This window comes from Lipotes vexillifer, unplaced genomic scaffold (assembly GCF_000442215.2).
Source record: "Lipotes vexillifer unplaced genomic scaffold, Lipotes_vexillifer_v1.1 scaffold815, whole genome shotgun sequence".
Lineage (NCBI taxonomy): Eukaryota > Metazoa > Chordata > Mammalia > Artiodactyla > Lipotidae > Lipotes > Lipotes vexillifer.
This window is the reverse complement of record NW_006773723.1, coordinates 4,661,944-4,685,877: the sequence shown is the minus strand read 5'-3', so window position 1 is coordinate 4,685,877 and position 23,934 is coordinate 4,661,944. Positions and strand designations below refer to the sequence as shown.

Below are 23,934 nucleotides of genomic sequence, written 5' to 3'. Positions count from 1 at the left end.
AAAAAAAAAAAAAAAAAAAAAAAAAAAGCCTCTCACTTCCTGTTATGGACTGAAATGTGTACCCCCCAAAATTTATGTTGAAAGTCCCCAGTGACTGTATTTGGAGATGGGGACTTTACAGGAATAATTCAGGTTAATGAGGTCGATGGCTGGAGCCCTAATTCAGTAAGACTGGTGTCCTTATAAGAAGAGGAAGTGACACCAGAGCTCTCTCTCCCCGCACATGCATGGTGGAAAGGCCATGTGAAGACACAGTGAGAGAGTGGCCGTCTGCAAGCCAGGAAGAGAGGTCTCACCAGAAACCAACTTCACCAGCACCTTGATCTTGGACTTCTAGTCTCCATAACTATGAGAAAATGTCTGTTGTTTAAGCCACCCAGTCTGGTATTTTGCAACAGCAGCCTGAGCAGACTCAGTACCTCCATATATTGGATTAACAGCACCTGCCCGTTTTATGGTGACTGCTGCCATCCGGGTTTTGCAGAGATCTTACATTTCCCTTCCTGCAGAGTGATAATGCTGGCTGGCTATATGCACGTCCTTGCCTCCAGTTTGTGCTTCCTTGAAACTTACCCCAGAGCACCCAAGGCTGGCTCTTCCTAGCAAGCAAGGAATGAGAGAGCAAGCGGCTGTGATCACAGAACCTCTGGAGTGTGGAGAATACACATGGGGCAAGAATAGGAAGCCCCAGCTCTGGACCATCTGATGCCAGTGCAACAGGGAAATCCCAACCTTTTGCTCTTTTTCCTTTGTTTTTTGGAAAGACGTGAGTAACATTTGAAAGGAATGTATGTCATGTAATGGCAGTCTTGGCAATGGCTTTCAGTTCCCTTCAAGTCCCCTGGAGTCGTGACTGCCTCTGGCCTTATTCTTCCCAGTTCACCTCTCTCAGTTGTGGATGCATCTTCCTGGGCTGCAGTTCTGTTTATGATGCCCTCAGAATATCAGAGGGCTTCCTTCACCAATGCCACCTGCCTCTGACCTTCACCCTCTGTGTCCTTAACCATGTCCTTGATGACTCTCAGCGAACATCAAACTTACAGGTACTCGCTCTTTCACCTGCAGGCTTATTCCCCTCCTAGGTTTGTTTGGCTCACGTGTCCAGCACTATTACTTGTGTATTTTTTTTTGGACAACAGGGGTCAAAATTGTTCACAAATAAATGGCCAAAAAGGAAGCCAAGAACTGTGCAGACATCTTCACCCCAGTTATTGGCTGAGAGGCACAGCCAGTTTCTACTGCTTGAAAGCAAAACGTGTTCCTTGGGGGCTGGAACACACACACATGGAGAAATAAAATCGATTATTACGTGTGCACAAATTAATATATACGTTTGAGGGTTTTTCAGAGTCAGATGGTATTTAGATGAGTCAGCACTGTGTGTGGTTTCCCTAAACTCAGTATCTATGTATTCCAGAATCATGCTAAACTACTTGGACTCAAATCCTTGTCTTAGGCTCTGCTTCTGGAGGAATCCAAGCTAAGATATTTGCTACAGCAAAAACTTTCATATTTGTGGGGAGATAATTTTAGATCATACTAACACTATGATTTTAGTTGGAATGCTTCCCTTGTTCTGTAATTAAGATGCACAGTAGGAAAGCATCTTATTTAAGGAATAAGATGGTCATACATTATATTGTTATAGTGTCTGATTCATTGTTTGAACTAAATGCACATTAAAACTGGTAATTACACATGTAATCATTTTATACCAGGGTTGTTAGCGTGAACTGTTCATGGGAGGTGTAAGGGATTACTACCACCCTCACTGTAGTCTCATACATTACAATGTTTGTGACTCTTTGAGTATCACGTTTATAAAAAATCCCCAAAGATATAATGTAGGCCAGCATTTTTCAAGCTGAGCTGGCAGCGTTTGGATGAGGACTAATCCAAATTACTAGGGTAGATGTGGAGTAGACAGTGAGGAAGACTGGATCACTTAAGCTGCTTATTGTGACCATGACCTAGGACAGGTAATGAGATTTGCCCTGGTATCTGTATGCTAGTTTTGGACTCAGCAAATTACTCTCCAATTCAATATGAACACTTTGAGCTTTTTCACTGCCTTTTATTTTATTTATTTTTATTTATTTATTTTTTTGCGGTACGTGGGCCTCTCACTGCTGTGGCCTCTCCCGTCGCGGAGCACAGGCTCCGGACGCGCAGGCTCAGTGGCCATGGCTCACGGGCCCAGCCGCTCCGTGGCATGTGGGATCTTCCCGGACCGGGGCACGAACCCGTGTCCCCTGCATCGGCAGGCGGACTCTCAACCACTTCGCCACCAGGGAAGCCCCCATGGGGGCTACTCTTCGTTGCGGTGCATGGGCCTCTCATTGCCGTGGCTTATCTTGTTGTGGAGCATGGGCTCTAGGAACGCAGGCTCAGTAGTTGTGGCTTGCAGTCTCTAGAGAGCAGACTCAGTAGTTGTGGCGCTCGGGCCTAGCTGCTCCACGGCATGTGGGATCGTCCCAGATCGGGGCACGAACCCGTGTCCCCTGCATTGGCAGGTGGACTCTCAACCACTGCGCCACCAGGGTAGCCCTGCCTTTTATTTTTTTTAACTCTGTTTTTCCTACTAGTGATAAGAATAAACACAAATTTCAGAATTATGGGATGATCATACAGAAATTCACTAAAAGAAGCAAAGCTGCCTTAAGGGCAATGATCATCAACATATAATTTTGGTCAAAGGAGCAGAACTAGTGAATAACCTAAGGGTTGATCCTGTGGCTGTCTGAATCCCCTGAAATAATTTGAAATTTTGTGATTTTTTTTTTCTTTTAAATCTACCTCTTGACTTGCTATGTAGATCTCTAATGATACCGAAATCTTTCAGTCAAAGAGAGGTAGACGGGCTTCCCTGGTGGCGCAGTGGTTGAGAGTCCGCCTGCCGATGCAGGGGACACGGGTTCGTGCCCCGATCTGGGAAGATCCCACATGCCGTGGAACGGCTGTGCCCGTGAGCCATGGCCGCTGAGCCTGCACATGCGGAGCCTGTGCTCCGCAACGTACAGCAAAAACAAAACCAAAAAACAAAAAACAAAAAAAAAGAGAGGTAAATGTAATATTCAAAAGGAGAAATCCAATCAAATAAAGGGCTAATGCCAATATTGGGTTTGATCGGAAATTTGCGAACTTTAATCGGTCGAGTAACACACTCTTGAGGGATGATGCATAGCTGGTGCCTGACACCTATTCTCATATGCCAATTCTCATAATAATTTCAAACATTTTCTGCTGCTACTTTGAAATCTAAAAGTTAGTTTTGCAACTTATTCCATGGCAAAACCAGGCCTGATCTGATAGTGGCTAGTTTTTAAATCACACTTAGTGTGAATATTCGTTCATTCATTGTTGCAGAAACAATAGCATGCCTGATTTTGGAGCACCGTTCCAGACTCTGCTGGGAGAGCTGCATAATATACAGCATCACTCACGCTTTACTTTTGTAAAATGTGAAAAAGTCTTCATTCCAAGGCACATCCAGCCTCAAGGGTTTGCGCTGAGGGATCCTTGACCTGAGTTCATGTTATTAGCTAACAAAGACAACCTTGATTAATTACAGTCGTGTGAAAGCAGATGCAGCTGCTGATGACTAGGTCTGCCTGTGAAGCTAATAGCTTCTTTCAGGTCAGTGGCTGGATACCGCTTAATTATGATAATCATATGACATAAAGAAAAAGTTAGCTATTTGAAGCAAATCTATGTTAGGCTTCTCCAGAGAAACAGAATAGGAGTTATATATTTATACGAGGAGATTTCTGTAGGAATTGGCTCATGTGGCTATAGAGGCTGAGAAGTCCCACAGTCTGCCATCTGCAAGCTGGAGAACTAGGAAAGCTGGGGGTGACCTTCAGTTCAAGTCCAAAAGCCTGAGAATTGAGGGGCTGCTGGTGTGAGTTCCGGAGTCTGAAGGCATGAGAATTGAAAGCTCCGATGTCTGAGGACAAGGGAAGGTGGGCATCCCAGCTCAAGAAGAGAGAGAAGTTGCCCTGCCTCCACCTTTTTGTCCTATCTGGGCCCTCATAGGAACGGATGATGCCCACACACTTTGGTGAGGGTGGATCTCTTTACTCAGTCTATTGACGCAAATGCTAATCTTCTAAAAACACCCTCACAGACGCACCCAGAAATAGTTTTACCAGTTGTCTGGGCATCCCTTACCCAATCAAGTTGACACATAAAATTAACCGTCGCAACTTCCAATGGGGGAAAAATGGTATGTCAATTTAGGGCATGTATAGGTCGGAATTTCAATTGATCAGAAATGTATCAGAAGTTAGAAAGAATTAAGTTACTCTTCATAAGAAGAGGTTGATGTGTCGTAGTGCTAGATGCCATGGATTGAAATGACTTAAGGCTCTTCTGACTTCACGCTTCAGGTGTCTCTGTGGGAGTCTGGCCACATTTGTAGGGAAGAGATGAGGACAAATCCGTGGTGGCGAGTATAGTAACTTAGTAAAAGTGCTTGTATTGATAAAGTATCTTCATTTTTGTTAGATAACAAAGAGTCAGGGATTATCTGTTTTTAATTGGGTTGAATTTATTCTATCCCTTCATCAGTGAGGTGATTACAAAGGAGAATGCCTTAAATTAGGACAATAGTATATACCTCATAAGGCTGCTGTGAAGTTAAAGTGAGAAAATACATATAAAGGCGTTTAGCACAGTATCTTACATATCATAAGTGCCCAGTGTTATCTTTTGGTAATAGTTCTCCCGTCAGTGACTGTAGACTTTGAGTATGAACGCTTCTCTAAATACAAGAATACGTTTTATAGTGAGCCCTACTGGGAGCACCTACTGTGATAGAACTGATTTCTGTGGATTGATGCGGTGGTGGGAGGGTAACATTAAAGCTGTCCTGGAAAGTTTATATCACTCGAATGTCTATAAAATCCAGTGGATGGCCGCGATGATGCCGGTGACTGCAGGGACATTTGCACATGAGATTATTCTCTTATGTCTAAGCGTTGCTCTAGACTTGGATCTTTCCTGGGGGAATCATGCTTCTTTGAGTGCCTGGAAAGCAAACAGGAGTTGTGTCATACCTATGGCTGTTTACCTGGAAGGTGTTTCTTGGCAGTGACATCCTTCCCAGGAGGTAAATTTAATCTGCTGTTAACAGTTGGTGTGCTCTTCTGAGTCTTCACCATAATATTGAAGTAAATGTCATACAACATATTTGGAATGTATTTTTCAGATAATGTAGGTTTCTCTGCCATCCTTATGGCAGCCAGTTAGGGATGAAACGAGATGGAAATCTAAATAGCGAGCTTCTTTTTTATTTAGAGTGCTTCTAAAACTCCTGCTACTAACAGTTCCAAAAATATTTTGGGATTTTCAGCTCTAATATGTTTAATTTCCTTGGCAGTAGAGACCTATACAATTCTCTCTCTCTTTTTTTTTGGCCACGCCATGTGGCTTACGGGATCCTAGTTCCCTAACCAGGGATTGAACCTGTGCCCTTGGCAGTGAAAGCATGGAGTCCTAACCACTGGATTGCCAGGGAATATTCCCCTGTATACTTCTTATAATTAAACTCCTGCTTTTTTGTATTTTGGAGACATGTGTCCACAAATGGAGAGAAGATAGGCTTTGGTTTCAGATAGAGCCAAGTTCTGATTTTGCCTCTCTTACTTACTAATTGCTGATCTTAACTGCTCAGGGACTCAGCTTTCTCATCTGTAAGTTGAGAACGAAAATATATTTTTTTCCTCTGTGAAGTTGTTAGTGTTGAGTGGCACAGAAGGTGTAAAGTGCCTAGTGTAGTTTCTGGAAGGTTCTTATTCTACTTCACAGTGAATTGTAGTTCAACTAAAATAGTATGTGGGGTTTATACTCCTAGAAATCAAATCTCTGAGAAATTGCCAACCTGGAAAGATGGACTTTACAAGTGAATTTCTTTTTTATACAAATATTCCTTACTTTTACATTTATACTCTACATGGATAACTGATTAAAAATAGCACACTTATAGAAAAGTGGCTTTTCCAGATATGCATTTAAACAACATGTCACCCATATCTCTGTGATTTATATCCGTAGCTTAGTTGATTATAACTCCCTTAGAGGTGAAAATTAAGAAACAAAATAATGTGTGCAAACATTTAGTTGATGGTAAATATGCAATAAATGGCTGTCATTATTTATTACAAGGGTTGCCAAACTTTTTTTTTAATTTTAAGAATTTAAAAAAAATTTTATTTTTTAAACAATTTTTAAAGGTTACGCTCCACTTACAGTTATTACAAAATATTGGCTATATCCCCCGTGTTGTAAAATACATCCTTGTAGCCTATCTTATACCCGATAGTTTGTACCTCCCACTTTCCCAGGCAAACTTTTTCTATAAAGGGCTGAATAGTAAATATTTTACTCTGAGGGCCATACGATCTTTATAGCAACTACTCAATTCTGTTGCTGTGGTTGAAAGTAGTTACGCACAATGTATAAATGAATGCATATGGCTGGGTTCCAATAAAACTTCATTTACCGGATTTGGCCGGTAGTTTGCCCATCCCTAATTATTATAATAATTTAGCCTGGGAGAAGTCATCATGAAGTACTGGGCAGATCGATCATAAAAAAAATGGAGAATTGCTTTACAGATACTGTGTTCTCATCCATCAGGTATGCGCTGAGTGCTCACTACGTGTCAGGTGCCCCTGTAGGAGGTGCCGTAGATATAAGAACAACAAAAAAGTCCATTATCCCGTATAGGCTTCCTTCAAGTTTTAAAAAATATATTTATTATAAATTTACACAAAGATGATACATTTGTTAGCTGATTATTAGTAGCTGAAAGAGATAAAAGTACTAATGCCAGAAGGTATGTTTGAAAAATTTTTTTGCTTATTAAAATTTGTATTCAATTAGAAAAACCTGAAAGTATGGAACGTTATAAAGAAAACAAGAAAAAATCCCATTGTAATTTCAATACCCTCAGCTAACAACTTTCAGTACATGGTGTGTTTCCTTCTAGTCTTTTTTTAAATGACTTCCTGACTCATAACTTACGTACCATAAAGTTTACCCAGTTGAAGAATATAATCCAATGATTTTTAGTAAATTTATAGAATTGCGCAACCATCACCAGAACCCACTTTTAGAAAAATGTCTTTTTTTCCCCTGAGGTGAAGCTGACATAAGCTGCACATAATTAAAATATATAATTTGATAAGCTTTGACATATATATGTACCCGTGAAACCGTCACCACAATCAAGACTGCAGGACAGTGCAACATTGCCAAAAGCTTCCTTGAGTTTCTCTGTAATCCCTCCCTTCTGCTTGGCCCCCTCCCGCCCCATCACCACAGACTGGTTTTTTTATTACTTTAGATTAGTTTGCGTTTTCTAGAATTTTATAAGTTGAATTATACAGTATGGACTTTTTAATGTCTACTTTCTTTCACTGAGCGTAATTATTTTGAGATTTATCCATGTTTTAGTGTGTATCAATAATTCATTTCTTTGTACTGCTAAATAGTATTCCATTGTATGAATATACTACAATTAGTTTATCCGCTCACCTCTTGATGAATGTTTTTGTTGTTTCTGGTTCTTGGCTCCTACAGATAGAGCTGCTCTGAATATTTGTATGTAACCCTTCGTATGGACACATGTTTTCATATCTCTTGTGAAATTACCTAGGAGTGAAATGCTTGAATCATAGGGTAGTTATATGTCTAACTCCTTAAGACACTACCAAACTGTTTTCCAAAGTGTCTGTAACATTTTATGTTTCACCTCTGCAGTGCATGAGAGTTCTAATTGCTTGACATCCTCACCAGTACTTGGTAGAATTATCTTTTTAATTTTAACCATTTGAATAGGAGTTTAGTGGTATCGTATCTCATTGTGGTTTTTTTTAAAATTGAAGTGTAGTTGATTTACAATGTTGTGTTTCAGGTGTACAGCAGAGTGATTCAGATAAATAAATAAATAAATAAATAAATAAATAAATAAATAAATAAATATATATTTTTTCAGATTCATTTCCCTTATAGGTTATTAAAAAATATTGAGTAGAGTTCCCTGTGCTATACAGTAGGTCCTTGTTGGTTATCTATTTTATATATAGTAGTGCGTATATGTTAATCCCAAACTCCTAATTTACTTTCCCCCTTTGCCCTCATTGTGGTTTTTTTTTTTTTTTTTTTTTTTTTTTCTTGCGTTATGCGGGCCTCTCACTGTTGTGGCCTCTCCCATTTGCGGAGCACAGGCTCTGGACGCGCAGGCTCAGCGGCCATGGCTCACGGGCCCAGCCGCTCCGCGGCACGCGGGATCCTCCCGAAACGGGGCACGAACCCGCGTCTCCTGCATCGGCAGGCGGACTCTCAAGCACTGCGCCACCAGGGAAGCCCCTCATTGGGGTTTTAATCTGCACTTCCCTAATGACTAATGATACTGAACATCTTGCATGTTCTTATTTGCCATCCACAGGTATTCTTTGGTAAACTGTCTGCTGAAAAATGTTTTCCCCAATTGTTTTAGAAGTTTTATAGTTTTATAGAAGTTTTAGGTTTTGCATTTAGGTCAGTGATCTATTTTCAGTTCCTTTTTTTTTTTTTTTTTTTTGCGGTACGCGGGCCTCTCACTGCTGTGGCCTCTCCCGTTGCGGAGCACAGGCTCCGGACGCGCAGGCTCAGCGGCCATGGCTCACGGGCACAGCCGCTCCGTGGCATGTGGGATCTTCCCGGACCGGGGCACAAACCCGCGTCCCCTGCATTGGCAGGCGGACTCTCAACCACTGTGCCACCAGGGAAGCCCTTCAGTTCCTTTTTTATATGGATATCTAATGGTTTCAGCACCATTAGTTGAAAAGAATATCCTTTTTCAATGGAATTATCTTTACTTCTTTGCCAAAGGCCTGTTGTCCATATATATGTGTGGGTCTGTTTCTGGACTTTCTTTTCTATTCCACTGATCTGTTTGTCTGTCTTTAAGCCAGTACTATGTTGTCTTGATTACAGTATCTTTTTTTAAAGTTACTAATTTATTATTATTATTTATTAATTAATTTTTGGCTGCACTGGGTCTTTGTTGCTGCGCGTGGGCTTTCTCTAGTTGTGGCGAGCGGGGGCTACTTTTCATTGCGGTGCGTGGACTTCTCATTGTGGTGGCTTCTCTTGTTGCAGAGCATGGGCTCTAGGTGCTCAGGCTTCAGTAGTTGTGGCATGTGGGCTCTAGTAGTTGTGGCTCGTGGGCTCTAGAGTGCAGGCTCAGTAGTTGTGGCGCGTGGGCTTAGTTTCTCCCCAGCATGTGGGATCTTCCCGGACCAGGGCTCGAACCCATGTGCCCTGCATTGGCAGGTGGATTCTTAACCACTGCGCCACCAGGGAAGTCCCAGTTGTATATCTATATATAAATATATATATCTATATCTATTTTTTTTTACACTCTCTTTCATTATAGGTTACTACAAGATATTGAATATAGTTCGCTGTGCTATACAGTAGGTCCTTGTTGGTTATCTGTTTTACATATAGTATTGTGTATATTTTAATCCCAAACTCCTAATTCATCCCTCTCCCCCTCCCCTTTGGTAGCCGTAAGTTTAATTTCTATGTCTGTGAGTCTATTTCTAATAAAACTTTCTTTTTGCCCCCAAATTACAATTAAAACATTTTTGACTTAATTTTTTTTCATGCTTTCACAGTAGCTATCCTGCGGTCCTTCCTGAGGACTAGATTAAATTTATAGACAGTGGTCACTCACAGGTGGCCAATTTGATGTTTTAAAGCCACAGCACATTACCCTCCCCCCGCCACCATGCCCCAGGTATGCATTAAGTGCAACTGGCTGTTTCCATATGTACTTGTGTGTTTCCTTTTAGACTACAAATGACTTTGAAAGTATTTCTAAAGAAAGATGGTGAGTGTCAACCAGCTACTGTTTGCTCTGGTAGAGAGGAAAAAACACTCGGAATCTACTTAAAGGCATCTCCCTCATCTTCTCATTTGCGACCTAAGATGCTCTCTGAACGTTTTGGCAAAGTGATAGACTCTTCCTTGACTGCTGTGGCAGCTCTTCTTTTGCCGTCAGGCCTGTGTCAAAATAACTGAATCACTTAAAAGAAAGAAAAGTTGCTGCTCAAAATAACCGAGATCAGAGGTCTCTTATCTGCCTGTGCTTGTGAGCAGAAGGTATGAGAGAGGGAATATTTTCCTTCAACCTGGCGCTCTGGTGCTATGAAGTACCTTGGCTAATTTTCAAGAAGCTGTGCAAGTTGAGTGTCAGTTGGTGTCACTGCTGCTGTGTTGCAGTGAAGTGTGGCTTGCTTTTCATGTCCTCTTGTTGTGTATAGTAGGTGTGCTACCAAATATATTCAAGAAGGTGACCTCCTATCACTATGTCCCAGATGGCTTTGGTGGTCATTTGAGGACCTTAGGCAGGTATGCAAAACGTTTCTCTGTGGGAGCATCCTGGGTGTGAGCCCAGGTCCTGAGACTGAGCCTGAATTTTACTTGTAACCTAAACCCCTGTCAGCATCAGTTCCTAGCGGCGTGCACAGCCACGTGGATCACTGAGAAAGTAGGTCCTGCCCCAGAGGGGACGTTGGGAAGTGGTGGATAGAGGGATGAGTAGTGGGTGGTGGAGAGCAACACGGATGCAGGGGCTGGTCCATTAAAGGTCAAGTTCAAATGAGGGTATGGCAAATCCAGGCCAGTTACAAAGAGGCTCTGAGGATTTGGGAAGCCCAGCAGGGGAGGGTGGTGGTCCATGGAGGGCCTGGCAGAGGTAAGGGTCAGGCCTGGAGTGGGGTGGGGTGAGGGTCAGTGCTCTGTGACTGTAAAGCCCGGGAACCACGTCTGTCAAACCCAGCACTTCATGGGAAAGGGGGATAGAGATGGCACACAGGATGGGGCAGCCCCAGGGATCCAGGGAGCGCGAGCCGTGAATGGAGCGCAGCGTTGCAAGGATGAATCCACTTGGACGGCTGCTGTTACTTCACTCAAGGGTGGAAGGCCATGCCTGCCTGGCGTCTCTGTTCCACGACGTTTATTAGCGCCGATGGTCAGCAGTGCGTAGGGATTGATGAGGCATCCCTGAAAAAAGTCCTTGTTCCCGTGGAACTGACATTCCAGTGGGAGAGACAGACGCTAAGCAGCTCCCCCCGCCCCCAAACATCACGTTGTGTGGTGATGTGTGCCACAGTGAGATCTCCAGCAGGGTAAGGCGATCAGAGGTGCTGAGGGTGGGGAACGGGGTGTCCTGTTGGACATGGGGGGAGCGTTGGCTACTCTAAGGGGTGATATTTGAGCAGAGATCAGGAAGAAGTAGGGGAGTGAGAGCCACATGGGGATCCGGGGGAAAATATTACAAGGAGGAGACGAGCATGTGATTGATTGGCCTGGGTTCGTCCCCTGTCCACGGATGAACCACCAAGGACAGGGCTCCATGACTGACAGGCCGTCAAGACTGTGCGGTGAGGAGACGGATGGTCCCAAAGGAAAGCGGAATGGCTTTTCTTGAAAGAAGGGAGCATGGAAACTGAACAGGCGGAAAGAGAAGATGTGCCCCCTTCCCGCCCCAGTTGAGGGTAGTGGTTCTTTCACTGAATTCTGCCCATAAATGAGAATGCGTGAGAAGGAGAATTGTTTACAGTCCCAAGAGCTGGGGCCAGCAGGGACGAGGCGGCAGGAGAGGCCTCCGGCCATGACATGGTACCCTGGACTCCGTCCCGCCTGAGTTGCAATGACTGGTGTCGGAGGGAGAGAGGGAGGGGAGGGGAAGTGGGAAGACAGAAACAAGTGCTCAGGAGGCCCAGGACCAGGGCCCTGATTTCCCTTCCTAGAAGGCCTGCCCTCCACTGCACAGTGGAAGTAACTTTTTCCTCAACAACAGAAAAATCACTTCTTAAGGATGCTGAATGGTAGGGGAAGCCAGTGAGATGCTGCTGTCCACCCGCACTGTCTCAGAGCAGAGGGGCTGGCAGCCTGCACACAGCTGGGTACCGAGGCCCCCGGATGGGACGGGGATGGCGGCGGCGGGGCCCCCCTTCTCTACCCGCCCCCCCTCAGGTATAAGATCACCTGCAGTTCCCTGAACACGTTGGGCGCTTCCAAATCCCCACGCCTGTGCCACGCGAACCCCTCAGCTGCTGGTGTCCTTTCTCCTAACCTTGCAGACTTAGGCCAGGAGCCCTCTTTTCTATGAAGCTCTCTCTGTCCTCTCTCCTCAACTGTTACAATGCATCATTCTTCCCCTGTGGTCCACAGCGCGTCGTTGGTGTTGGTTGTATTTAATCACTGAGCCTTGAATCATAGCTGGTTTTACATGTTTCTTTCTGGGGGACCACGCACCCCTCTTATTCACCTTTGCAATGCCCCCTCCTTGTCCCAGGGCCTGGCATCACAGAGTGCATGGCTGAGTGAGTGACCCGTGACCCCGCGATGTGGAGCGCTGCTCAACCATTTGGGGTATGAGGCCAGGAAGGAGGTGACTGCAAAGCCCTCTGTGGTACTGGGATCTTTGCTGGTTTTGATTGGGCCCCTCGGTTTCCCCGGTCCAGTGAGGCTCATGGCTGCCTGACTGACCACCGTGAGGGGTTCTGGAGTCGTTCCTTGGGATTTAGGGTGTAGGCGAGGAAAACTTACCGCCCCAAATAGCTCTTTGGCATGGGATTATTTCGAGCTGAAAATAATCAAGGCCCAAAAGACTCGGGAAGAACATTTGACCTTCCCCCTAAGTGCATAAAAGTGTAGATAGAGGACCTGTTCCGGGAAGGGAGCTATCACTGTAGATAACTATGGAGGAACTAGGTGTGTGGACAGGGGGGAACCTAGCAAAGTCTGTTTGTTACAATTCCTCTCTGTGTCCCAGAGTGTCTGCCTGGCCCAGCAAGCATTCATTTACCAAATCTTTGCTTTTCCATCTCCATGTGAAATTGCCTGCCTCCCCTTTGAGGTCCCGAACCACTACCCCCAACATCCTCTTTTGTCTTTAGCTGAGCTTGGTGTTTAAGGCTTTGGCCTTGGTACAATGGCTTTGGCCATTTTGGTGAGTTGAGTTTTCCTGAGTCTCTCCCATGTTATTAAACTTCTGTGTGATTCTTCTCCTGTTAATCTGATTCATGTCAGTTGAATTCTTAGACCAGCCAGAAGGACCTAGAAGGACAGAGAAAATCGCCTGCTCTCCGACAAGGGGCAGGTTGAGTCACCCAATACAGATTCCGTCGACTTAAGAGAGCTGCTGCCTGGGTCGCAGCTGATCTCACGGAACAACCTTATTCGAGATAATTTTGGAGCCAACTTGGGCTTTTGTGATGAGGAAGGAGGGCCTTTGAACTCTGCCAGAAGTGGAGAAACGGAGGTGTCCGACGGCAGGGGTAGAACAGGTGCAGGCTGGCATCGCAGGGTGCATTGTGCTTCTTCTCTCAGGGGGCCACTGGGAAGGTTGATCAACCCGCAGGACCCTCCCCAGGGCAGGCGGAACTGAACGAGGTGCCCTCTGGCTTGCTTGTTTCACTCTGCGGGCCTGGCTTGTCTCACTGTTAGTGCTTATTCATCACAGACCTTGGATTTAGAACTTGAATTTTCTCATCACTGGATAATTTGAGACAACAATCATAGGGTCCAGCTAATCAAATAAGCCGTGTGCAAAGCGAGCCTTGAGCCCAGGGCAGAATTAACCCTGAGTCGCTCAGGCTGCCATCCCTAACTGGAGGGGGGAGCCAAGCAGGGCAGCTGGGACAGGACCACAGAGACAGTGGGGAGATGGGTCCAGATGTGATACGAGGCCCAGCCCAGCTTCTAACAAGCTACTGCTAAAACTGATCACAAAGTAAGCAAAATGTAAGAGAAGACTAAGCTAAACAAAGACTGTTAAAAGAAGATCTTGTCAGAAGGATAAAAAAAGAAAGAGAAACTGCCAAATACAAAAACATAAGTTCAAATTCAGGAGTTTAACAAGATTTAAGGTTTGAAATCAAACAAATTTTTTTAAAAATTTATTTTAAAGAAGATGTTGGGGGTAGGAGTTTTAGTAATTTATTTATATTTTTGCTGAGTCACCCAATACAGATTCCGTCGACTTAAGAGAGCTGCTGCCTGGGTCGCAGCTGATCTCACGGAACAACCTTATTCGAGATAATTTTGGAGCCAACTTGGGCTTTTGTGATGAGGAAGGAGGGCCTTTGAACTCTGCCAGAAGTGGAGAAACGGAGGTGTCCGACGGCAGGGGTAGAACAGGTGCAGGCTGGCATCGCAGGGTGCATTGTGCTTCTTCTCTCAGGGGGCCACTGGGAAGGTTGATCAACCCGCAGGACCCTCCCCAGGGCAGGCGGAACTGAACGAGGTGCCCTCTGGCTTGCTTGTTTCACTCTGCGGGCCTGGCTTGTCTCACTGTTAGTGCTTATTCATCACAGACCTTGGATTTAGAACTTGAATTTTCTCATCACTGGATAATTTGAGACAACAATCATAGGGTCCAGCTAATCAAATAAGCCGTGTGCAAAGCGAGCCTTGAGCCCAGGGCAGAATTAACCCTGAGTCGCTCAGGCTGCCATCCCTAACTGGAGGGGGGAGCCAAGCAGGGCAGCTGGGACAGGACCACAGAGACAGTGGGGAGATGGGTCCAGATGTGATACGAGGCCCAGCCCAGCTTCTAACAAGCTACTGCTAAAACTGATCACAAAGTAAGCAAAATGTAAGAGAAGACTAAGCTAAACAAAGACTGTTAAAAGAAGATCTTGTCAGAAGGATAAAAAAAGAAAGAGAAACTGCCAAATACAAAAACATAAGTTCAAATTCAGGAGTTTAACAAGATTTAAGGTTTGAAATCAAACAAATTTTTTTAAAAATTTATTTTAAAGAAGATGTTGGGGGTAGGAGTTTTAGTAATTTATTTATTTATTTTTGCTGTGTTGGGTCTTCGTTTCTGTGCGAGGACTTTCTCTAGTTGTGGCAAGCGGGGGCCACTCTTCATCGCGGTGCGCGGGCCTCTCACTATCGCGGCCTCTCTTGTTGCGGAGCACAGGCTCCAGACACGCAGGCTCAGTAGTTAAACAAATTTTTAAAAATAAAAAAATTAACCTAATAAAAATAAGGCTAAAAAAGTAAGTAAACTTACTTAAGCTATGAGAACTAGAAGGTAATCAATGATTTAAAAGAAAAACTTGAAAGTTAATTAAAAAATAAAACCCGGATGAAAAGTGTTTTTAAAAAGATAAAATGCAAAACAAACAAGGAAGATGGTTCTGAAGAACCTAGGGGCAGGACAGGAATAAAGACACAGACATAGAGAATGGACTTGAGGACACGGGGAGGGGGAAGGGTAAGCTGGGACAAAGTGAGAGAGCGGCATGGACACATACACACTACCAAATGTAAAATAGATGGCTAGTGGGAAGCAGCCGCATAGCACAGGGAGATCAGCTCAGTGCTTTGTGACCACCTAGAGGGGTGGGATAGGGAGGGTGGGAGGGAGACACAAGAGGGAGGAGATATGGGGATATATGTATATGTGTAGCTGATTCACTTTGTGATACAGCAGAAACTAACACACCCTTGTAAAGCAATTATACTCCAATAAAGATGTTAAAAAAATATCCATTTCAACTTTTTGATTCAATAGGTTGACAATTTCAATAAAAAATTTTGAAGATTATAATAAAGGTTAAGTCTACAGTAGAAACATTAAAAATGTGAAGGTAAATGGGATTAAAAATAGAAGTTAATGGGCTTTAACGTAGAAAGCATGAGTGGTCACAGAATAGGGTAAAGAGTAATTTAAGAAGGAGATTAAAGTGAAGGGTCTGAAGGTGACAAAGCTTGTGAGAAGGTAAGTGAAGGAAACATGGGCTGGAAGCAGGCCAGGGGACAGTCCTTAAGTTGTAGCTGGGTCAGTCTTCCCCAAGAGTGGTCTCTGACGAGCCTGCTGTGATGTCCAAGGCCAAGGTGAAGAGCTGGTTCCCCCCATTGAAGGGGGCCCTTTCCCATCAAGTGTGGCTTCTTTTTTTGTTTTTTAAGAAATATTTTATTTTATTTTATTTTTTGGCTGCGTTGGGTCTTCGTTGCTGCACTCAGGCTTTTTCTAGCTGTGGCGAGCAGGGGCTACTCTTGGTTGCGGTGCACGGGCTTCTCATTGCGGTGGCTTCTCTTGTTGCGGAGGACGGGCTCTAGAGCATAGGCTCAGTAGTTGTGGCGCATAGGCTTAGCTGCTCTGTGGCATGTGGGATCTTCCCGGATTGGGGCTCGAACCCGTGTTCCCTGCATTGGCAGGCGGATTCTTAACCACTGTGCCACCGGGGAAGTCCCCAAGTGTGGCTTCTTAACTCTACAAAAGTACGTGACTCAGCTTGGTTTGGGGCAGGAGTTATAATCCTCGGGCCATGAAGGTCGGGTTCTGTGCAACACACGCAGTAACAAAGCTCCAAATTAGTCATACAATCTTCAGAGGAATAACCTCGGTCAGACGTTTGTGATAGCTTAAAGCTGGCATCAGGAAAGGATTATTAAGTGAAGTATTGACATATCATAGCCACATGATGACACACCATTTAGCCTTGACAAGTGTTCTAGAAAAAATTTTTCGACATAGGAAATGTCCAAGATATTATGTGAAAAACATATTATAGACAAGTACTATAATATTAAACTTATTAAAAAGTTATACAACAAGTACTGTATAATTCCTGTCACTTAAAAAGTTTATACAGTATATGAATAGTACAACATATTTATTAACATTATTATCTGGATGGTAGGGATTGTGGATGATTTTTTTTTTTTTTTTTTTTTTTTTTTTTTTTTTGTGGTACGCGGGCCTCTCACTGTTGCGGCCTCTCCTGCGGAGCAACAGGCTCCGGACGCGCGGGCTCAGCGGCCATGGCTCACGGGCCCAGCCGCTCCGCGGCATGTGGGATCTTCCCGGACCGGGGCACGAACCCACGTCCCCTGCATCGGCAGGCGGACTCTCAACCACTGCGCCACCAGGGAAGCCCTTGTGGATGATTTTAAAAAAATAATTGTTTTTTGTGCTCTTGAAAGTTTCCTCATGGATTCAGGGAATCCATGTTATATTTTGTATCATTAAAAAAACCCTAAAGGTTATTGAAGAAGAGCGGATGTAGGCATATGCTTAGCTTCAGAAAGATGCTCTTTGCTGCACTTCTGTGAGGAAAGAAAGGTCTAGATATTCTCTCTCCCCACTCTCATCTGCCCGGCCCATTATCAAAAATAGTGATTCTAGAAAAGGTCATTTTTTAAGGTCCTATAAACCTGTTAAGAATGCCTTCTGTTAAATAATGTATGTTTGATCTATACAAAATTAATATTTAATAATATTTATTAGAGAATGAATAGGTAATCTTTCAGCACACAAAAACACAACTTAATATTTCTTCAGTGTTTATTATATGCTACGCAATTTATGTGCATATTCCTACTTAATGTCCATTTTTTGAGAAAAGAGAGGGTAAATAACTTGCTGTCATTTATAATTTGCACAGAAGCAGGGGAGTGGGAGTCTAACCTGAGACAGTTTGACTCCAGGGTCATGTCCCCTGTACTGTACTGACATCAGTGCTTCCTGTGTGAGTAGTTTTGTGTTTTAGGTCTTGGAGGAGGTTTAGAAATGTGTGGTTCATGCTGTCTCCTTCAAGGAGCGTCCAAGCTACTTGGAAAGATAAAGAGGTGATGTGCAGCAGTAAAACACACCTGTTCCAGTAGGCAGCGCAGATGATACTTGATGTGCCATTCAAGGAGAGACATTCTTGTGGCCTCCAGAGGTCAGAGGGGGCCTCATGAAGGAGCCGGGCTTTGAAGGATGGGGAGTGTAGCACATGAGGACCATAGAGCTATAGGTCAAGCAATAAATACCGTGTTCTGGAGAAAAGGAATAGGGAGTGACCATGCAGCCAGCACATAGAAAGCAGAGACTCTGGGGACAAATCAAGCCACAGGGGATGCTACTGGAAGACATCAACATACAACTGGGCAAGAGGAAACGAAGGCATAGTCAGGAGAGAAATAATATCTAAACTACAGGAGACAGGCTAGGGGTCAGGTGAAGACAGAGCTGGCAGATGAGAAGGGAAGTGATGGCAAGAGAAGAGAGGAAGAGTGAGACGACTTCAGATGGTTCTGTATCTAAGTCCGTTACTAATGAGCAAGTAATGGGGAAACTGTACGTCTTGGTGAGAACGCGGGGAAGCAGGTCCAGACAAAGGAGAAGCCAGAGGCACAGGGTAGGGATTACGGGGCATAGTCATTCTTTGGCCATGATACTGTTCTAAAATACAGTGTATTAAGGGAAAATTTGAGGTTTCGTGAGGCCAGTAGATTAGGAGACGATTACCATTGAAAAGATAGTTCACTTCTTGCAGTTGCCAAGACGGGGGGCACACAGTGACAGGGTCAGTTGGAGGTAGAGAGGGAGGAACTGTGAGCGAGAGCCTTTATTGTGGTTTCCCCAGGAAGGAATGAGTGAGGCAGGGTAATCAGGTGTAGGATTGGCTCTTCTGAATAGCTTCAGAGGGCCCTGGGGTGTAGGTGCTGTCTGTCCCTAGTTGTCTGGTACCCGGCTCTGGGATGAATAGGGCAGGTGGATGGTGGCCAGGAGTGTGGAGCTCAACAAAAGAGGTGTGGGCTCCATCTTGGTTGGTTTGCATTTGAAAAGTGAACTCTCCCTTTGAGTTGCTCACCGTCTCTAGGGGTTGTGGCTAAACCTTGGGAGGGGCTGTCCCTCCAGGCTTTGCAAAGCCTCAGATGTCAAAGCATAAGAATAAAGAAAATGAAAGACATGGTTAACACAGATATGTAACCAACCTATAAATATTTACTGAATGCCTCCCATGCCCAAACACTAAACTGTGTGCATCAGCTCGTATGAAATAATAATAACAACAAAACCAGCATAGTCTTCTGTAGCCCTCACCATGTGCCAGACAGTCCACACGCTTTACAAGAATGAACCCATTTAATGCCTGTAACAACCCTATGGGGAAATACTTTTACCATCTCAGTTTTAGAGATGAGGCAACTGAGGCTCAGAGAGGTTGAGCAACTTGCTAACGTCACATAATGAGGAAGAATTGAAGCAGGGATTTGAACCCAGGAGGTTGGAGTCTGCGTTTTAACTACTACCTAATATTCTATATGATATGGTTCCCGCTGTCCAGGTTGAAGAGCAACTTCAAAAGACAAAATATAAATATTTGAAGAGATAAGTATAAGTAAAGAGCAGGGCATATTTAATCTCAAAAGAGGATATGGGGATATATGCATAGGTATAGCTGATTCACTTTGTTATAAAGCAGAAACTAACACACCATTGTAAAGCAATTATACTCCAATAGAGATGTTAAAAAAAAAAAAAAAGAATGAAATGGTCCAGCATTCTCTCAAAGGGGTGGTGTGTGAGACCACCCATGGAGAGGGCAGGAAGAAAAGACTGGAACTTGTATTTATGTTTCTATTGTTAGCTCATCGAATAGCCTGTCTTCTCAGTACAAGCTCCTTTCCTCATCATGAGAAAAAAAACCAATGATAGTATAATCACATCTGATGAGACACAGTCAAAAACCATGAAATTACCAAGTTCGCTATGTGAAATATGGATTGACATCTATGTCATTAGCTAGTGTCTCAAGAGATGATAGACACTGAGGAAGAGTTTGTCACTGACATCTGTTGTTAATGGCCGTAGATGGTGCAGACTCCGTGGTGGTGATGGAAGCAATGAATAATGGGAGTGAGTATGGGTGATGCCTCCTATACTGCTGGGTACGGGGGACACAGCAGTGAACCCCTGCGTCAGGCGTCCCCGATCTCGTGGAGCTTACGGTCTGGTCGGGGAGAACAGGGGATCAACAAGATGAACCAAGGAAAGATAAAGTGTGTTAGGTGGTGATACATGCTGAGGAGAAAACATGGATCAGAGAAACGACGGGAAGAATGGGGGAAAGTGTTGTAACTTTTTAGATGACATGGCTGAGTGAGGTCTCGGTGAGGAGGGACAGAGTAATTACCTGGAGGAACGAAGAGAATGAACCATGTGGCTGTCTCTGGGCAAGGCACCCCTGCCCACCACGCACAGAGCAAGTACTAACACCCTAATGTGGGAACGTGTTCTGGAAGGTTAAAGAAGGTGAGGTCAGTGCGCCTGGAGCCCAGTGAATAGCTGGGGGATGGAGACCAAGGGGTGGGGCGAGGGTGTGGCCAGGTCCTTGCAGCCACGTGAAAGGACTTGGGCTTTTTTCCTGAGAGTGGAATGGGAAGACACTGGTGGGCGTGAGCAAAGAAGCGATGTGATCTGGCTCGTGTTTCTAGAGGATCAGTAAGGTTGCTGTATTGAAAATACTTTGGAGGGAAGTAAGGACAGGAGCACAGAGACCAGCTGGAAGGCCTCGAGCAATTTTCCAGGTGAGCGATGATGGTGGCTTGGACCAGGGTGGAGGTACGGAGCGGCATATTGGACCTGATTTGGTGGTAGAACCAACAGGATTTACCAATATGGATTCGAGCTGTGAGACAGAGGCTAATGGTACATACACAGTATTTTACTGAAAAGTACACTGGGGGTACATGATTCAAACCTCTTACTGGTAGGGATGTGTGAGAAAAATGGTGGAGGCCACTGGGAGAGACCATATATTGTCTACAGGGATTTTGAGGAGAGAGATCAGTCAGGGGAGGATGGTCAGTGCTGGACGTGGTTGGGCCTTGAAGAATGGGTGGGATTCAGGGGGTTAGAAAGGCCTGAGGCGCACCCTGGGAGCCACAGAGGAAGGGAGCTGGCTCTGCCCAGGCCTGTTCTGAATCAGTCTGTGTGGAGCCCGAGCACAGGCAGTAGGTTTTAGGATTGAAATGGTAGCAGTCCAACTCGTCCCGCCCTTGAACTCCAGGTAGAGTCAGGCTCCGGACGCGCAGTCTCAGCGGCCATGGCTCACGGACCCAGCCGCTCCGCGGCATGTGGGATCTTCCTGGACCGGGGCACGAACCGGCGTCCCCCGCATCGGCAGGCGGACTCTCAACCACTGCGCCACCAGGAAAGCCCAGATTGATGATTTTTTTTTTTTTTTTTAACGTCTTTCCTGGAGTATAATATAATTGCTTTACAATGGTGTGTTAGTTTCTGCTGTATCACAAAGTGAATCAGCTACACATATGCATATGTCCCCATATCTCCTCCCTCTTGCGTCTCCCTCCCTCCCACCCTCCCTATCCCACCCCTCTAGGCGGTCACAAAGCACTGAGCTGATCTCCCTGTGCTATGCGGCTGCTTCCCACTAGCCATCCGTTTTACATTTGGTAGTGTATGTATGTCGGTGTCACTCTCTCACTTCGTCCCAGCTTACCCTTCCCCCTCCCCATGTCCTCAAGTCCTGATTGGGAATTTTTGACTGAGGGAGTTAGTGGTTTGCTTTAACAATTTGCTCCTCTAAAAAGCTCTGAATAAGTGCCATTAGTTAATGGATTAACAAATGTTAACTCAGTGGCTAGAGTGATTTATTTACTAAATGGGACTATAGTAGTAAGTTATATATACATATATGTATGATATATATTTATAAATATATAAACATATTTATGTATTCAGCATAGTTATTGTACTATATTATATAGTATAACCTGTAGTATAGTTATATAGATGTACATATGTAGATGTACATATATGTATTTTCTGTTGAGAGTGATTCCATTGGACCTAACATTGTTTGCTATATAATAAAAATGAATTTTTCTGATCCTATAGGTGAATTTTAAAAAGCTTGATCTATAGTTCATAAAGCAGTTAAGGTTTCTTGGTGCACGTTATATCATTGGTTTTCCATTCACCGGCTGATTGAGTGGTCCTACCAGCACACATCCTGCACGTGGCTTCTTGGCACTTCAAGCTGCTGCACGCAAGTGCCACAGGCATAAAGAGTATGGTGGAAATACCTTTTCCTCCGTCTGTGTTTGTAAGACAGTCTCTTTCACGCCAGAAGAACAATTTTGGGGAGATGATTTGTGTCACATTTTGGCCTCATTACAGTTTTGAGTTGTAAATGGTGCTGGTTTGCCTGGAGGTGTAAACATATATTTTTATCTTCATGTGCTTATGGGAATACCTGAAACTGAAAAAATACTTTCTATTCTTGAGTTCTGTTTTAGGCTATAAACAGAGAGGTTAACAAGATTATTTATCAAAATTCAAATTTTATTTTATTAAAAGCATGCGTCCAAAAGAATGCCAATTACTTGCTGCTATGCCTCGGTTCTTCATTTGCAAACACAGATGGAGAAGTCAAAGAACCTGATGTCTTATTGTAATCATGTAATGTCTTGTTACAATCATATGATTCTGTAAGATAAATAAACACTGTGCTTTTCTCTTTTGAAACGGTGAGGAAAGTGCGAGCAGGTGTTAAATTACTGTCTGTAGTTATAAGTTACGGGAAGTATAAGGTTATTCAGTGTTTATTTAGGTGCAGCTGATAAAGTCAGGCGAAGGGATTCTGACTAGTCCAAATTTGCTTTCTGGTAAATAAGTACTATTTAAAGGATATGACAAATCACTTATTTATTCTTTGGTTAAAATGCACGAAAGCAATAGAAATGAGAAGCATGTATCACCTGAGTTTATCATGCCTTGCACACAGGGGTATCTTAAAAGTGTTTATTGATTTGTCCCCAAATAACTGAGTTTCAACAGGGGGAAACATGTGTTTGGAGTGCAGCTAGATTTTTCTATGACTTTCAAGGAATTTCCTATTCTACCTCAAAATTTACAAATTGGCAATGTGTTATTTATTTAAAAAATTTCAATCACAACAGTGAAAGCAATGTAAAGAAATGACAGTGCATCTGTTGTTGTCATTTTTCCTATAAGCCCATTTTGATGGCCACATTTTATTGGACAGAATGACAACCTTTCTGATCTACTGACAGTAAACACCCCTCTCCCTTTGGACATGTACTTTAAAATTTTTTCAAATTCAGCTGTGCGTTAGTGCTTTCCATTTGGACTGTCTCACTCATGCCATTTAAGGAGATTTATTAATCTTTAAGTAATATTCCTCGTTTAACAATAAACCAAACACATTGTGAGGTCTTCTTTGATTCTCAAGTGGTGATTTGAAAATATTAGTGCTTTGAGGGTGCTGAGTCCAGCTTCATGGCAAAACTGGCCTCGAGTTCCCTCAGCCCGTTAGAATCTTCTAGCTGGGATGAGGGACATCTACTTCTTTCTCTTTTCTTATCTTGAGACTACCTGTTAGCCTCTCTTGGTTATCCAGTGACTGCCTTAATAACTAGCCCAGGTCTGTACTTTCAGAAGTAACCAAAGAAGTTCTGATGTTCTAAGAGGACAACAGGGAACAGTTAAATAAAGGACATGGTTTGAAACCCAAATGTCAACATAGACAGGATCTCTAAAGTTCTCTGTTTTTGGAAGTTGTTAACTGGATTTAACTGTGACATATGCATGGTATGACTGAAATTAGACAACTACTGAAACAAATGACACGACGTTATATTTCACATTTCCCCTTCTGTCTTCTCAGCCATCATGTATGTCATGGGAGCACTTGGTCCTGCAGTGGGATATTTATTAGGTGGACTTCTTATTGGTTTTTACGTTGATCCCAGAAGTCCCATTCATCTTAATCAGGATGACCCTCGTTTCATTGGAAACTGGTAAGAATCGTTTATTAAATCTTTCATTTCACTTGGTATTATGATAGAGTAATAGTCCCCTTGTAGTTAAAATAAGAATTTCCCCAATGGGAAGATGCAAAATAGCTAAACGTCACCTAGGAGGGGTTGGCAGGCAGGATAATAATCCCCAAAGATATCCTTGTCCTAATTCCCAGAACCTATGAATGTGTTACCTTCACATGGCAGAAGAGATTTTGCTGATGTGAATAAGTTTAGGCTCTTGAGATGGGGAGATTATGCTGGATGGTCCGAGTGGGTCCAGTGTAATTACACGGGTCC

At 43.8% G+C, this 23,934-nt stretch overlaps 1 protein-coding gene across 1 annotated transcript in view; it reads left to right on the top strand.

Annotated features, from left to right (window-relative positions):
* Nucleotides 1-23,934, top strand: part of SLCO5A1 (solute carrier organic anion transporter family member 5A1) — a 122,957-nt gene that overhangs the window by 25,751 nt on the left and 73,272 nt on the right. Inside the window, exon 2 of the mRNA XM_007448494.1 lies at nt 23,502-23,634. Coding sequence (XP_007448556.1) covers nt 23,502-23,634 — 133 coding nt within the window. The remainder of the gene's footprint in view (nt 1-23,501; nt 23,635-23,934) is intronic.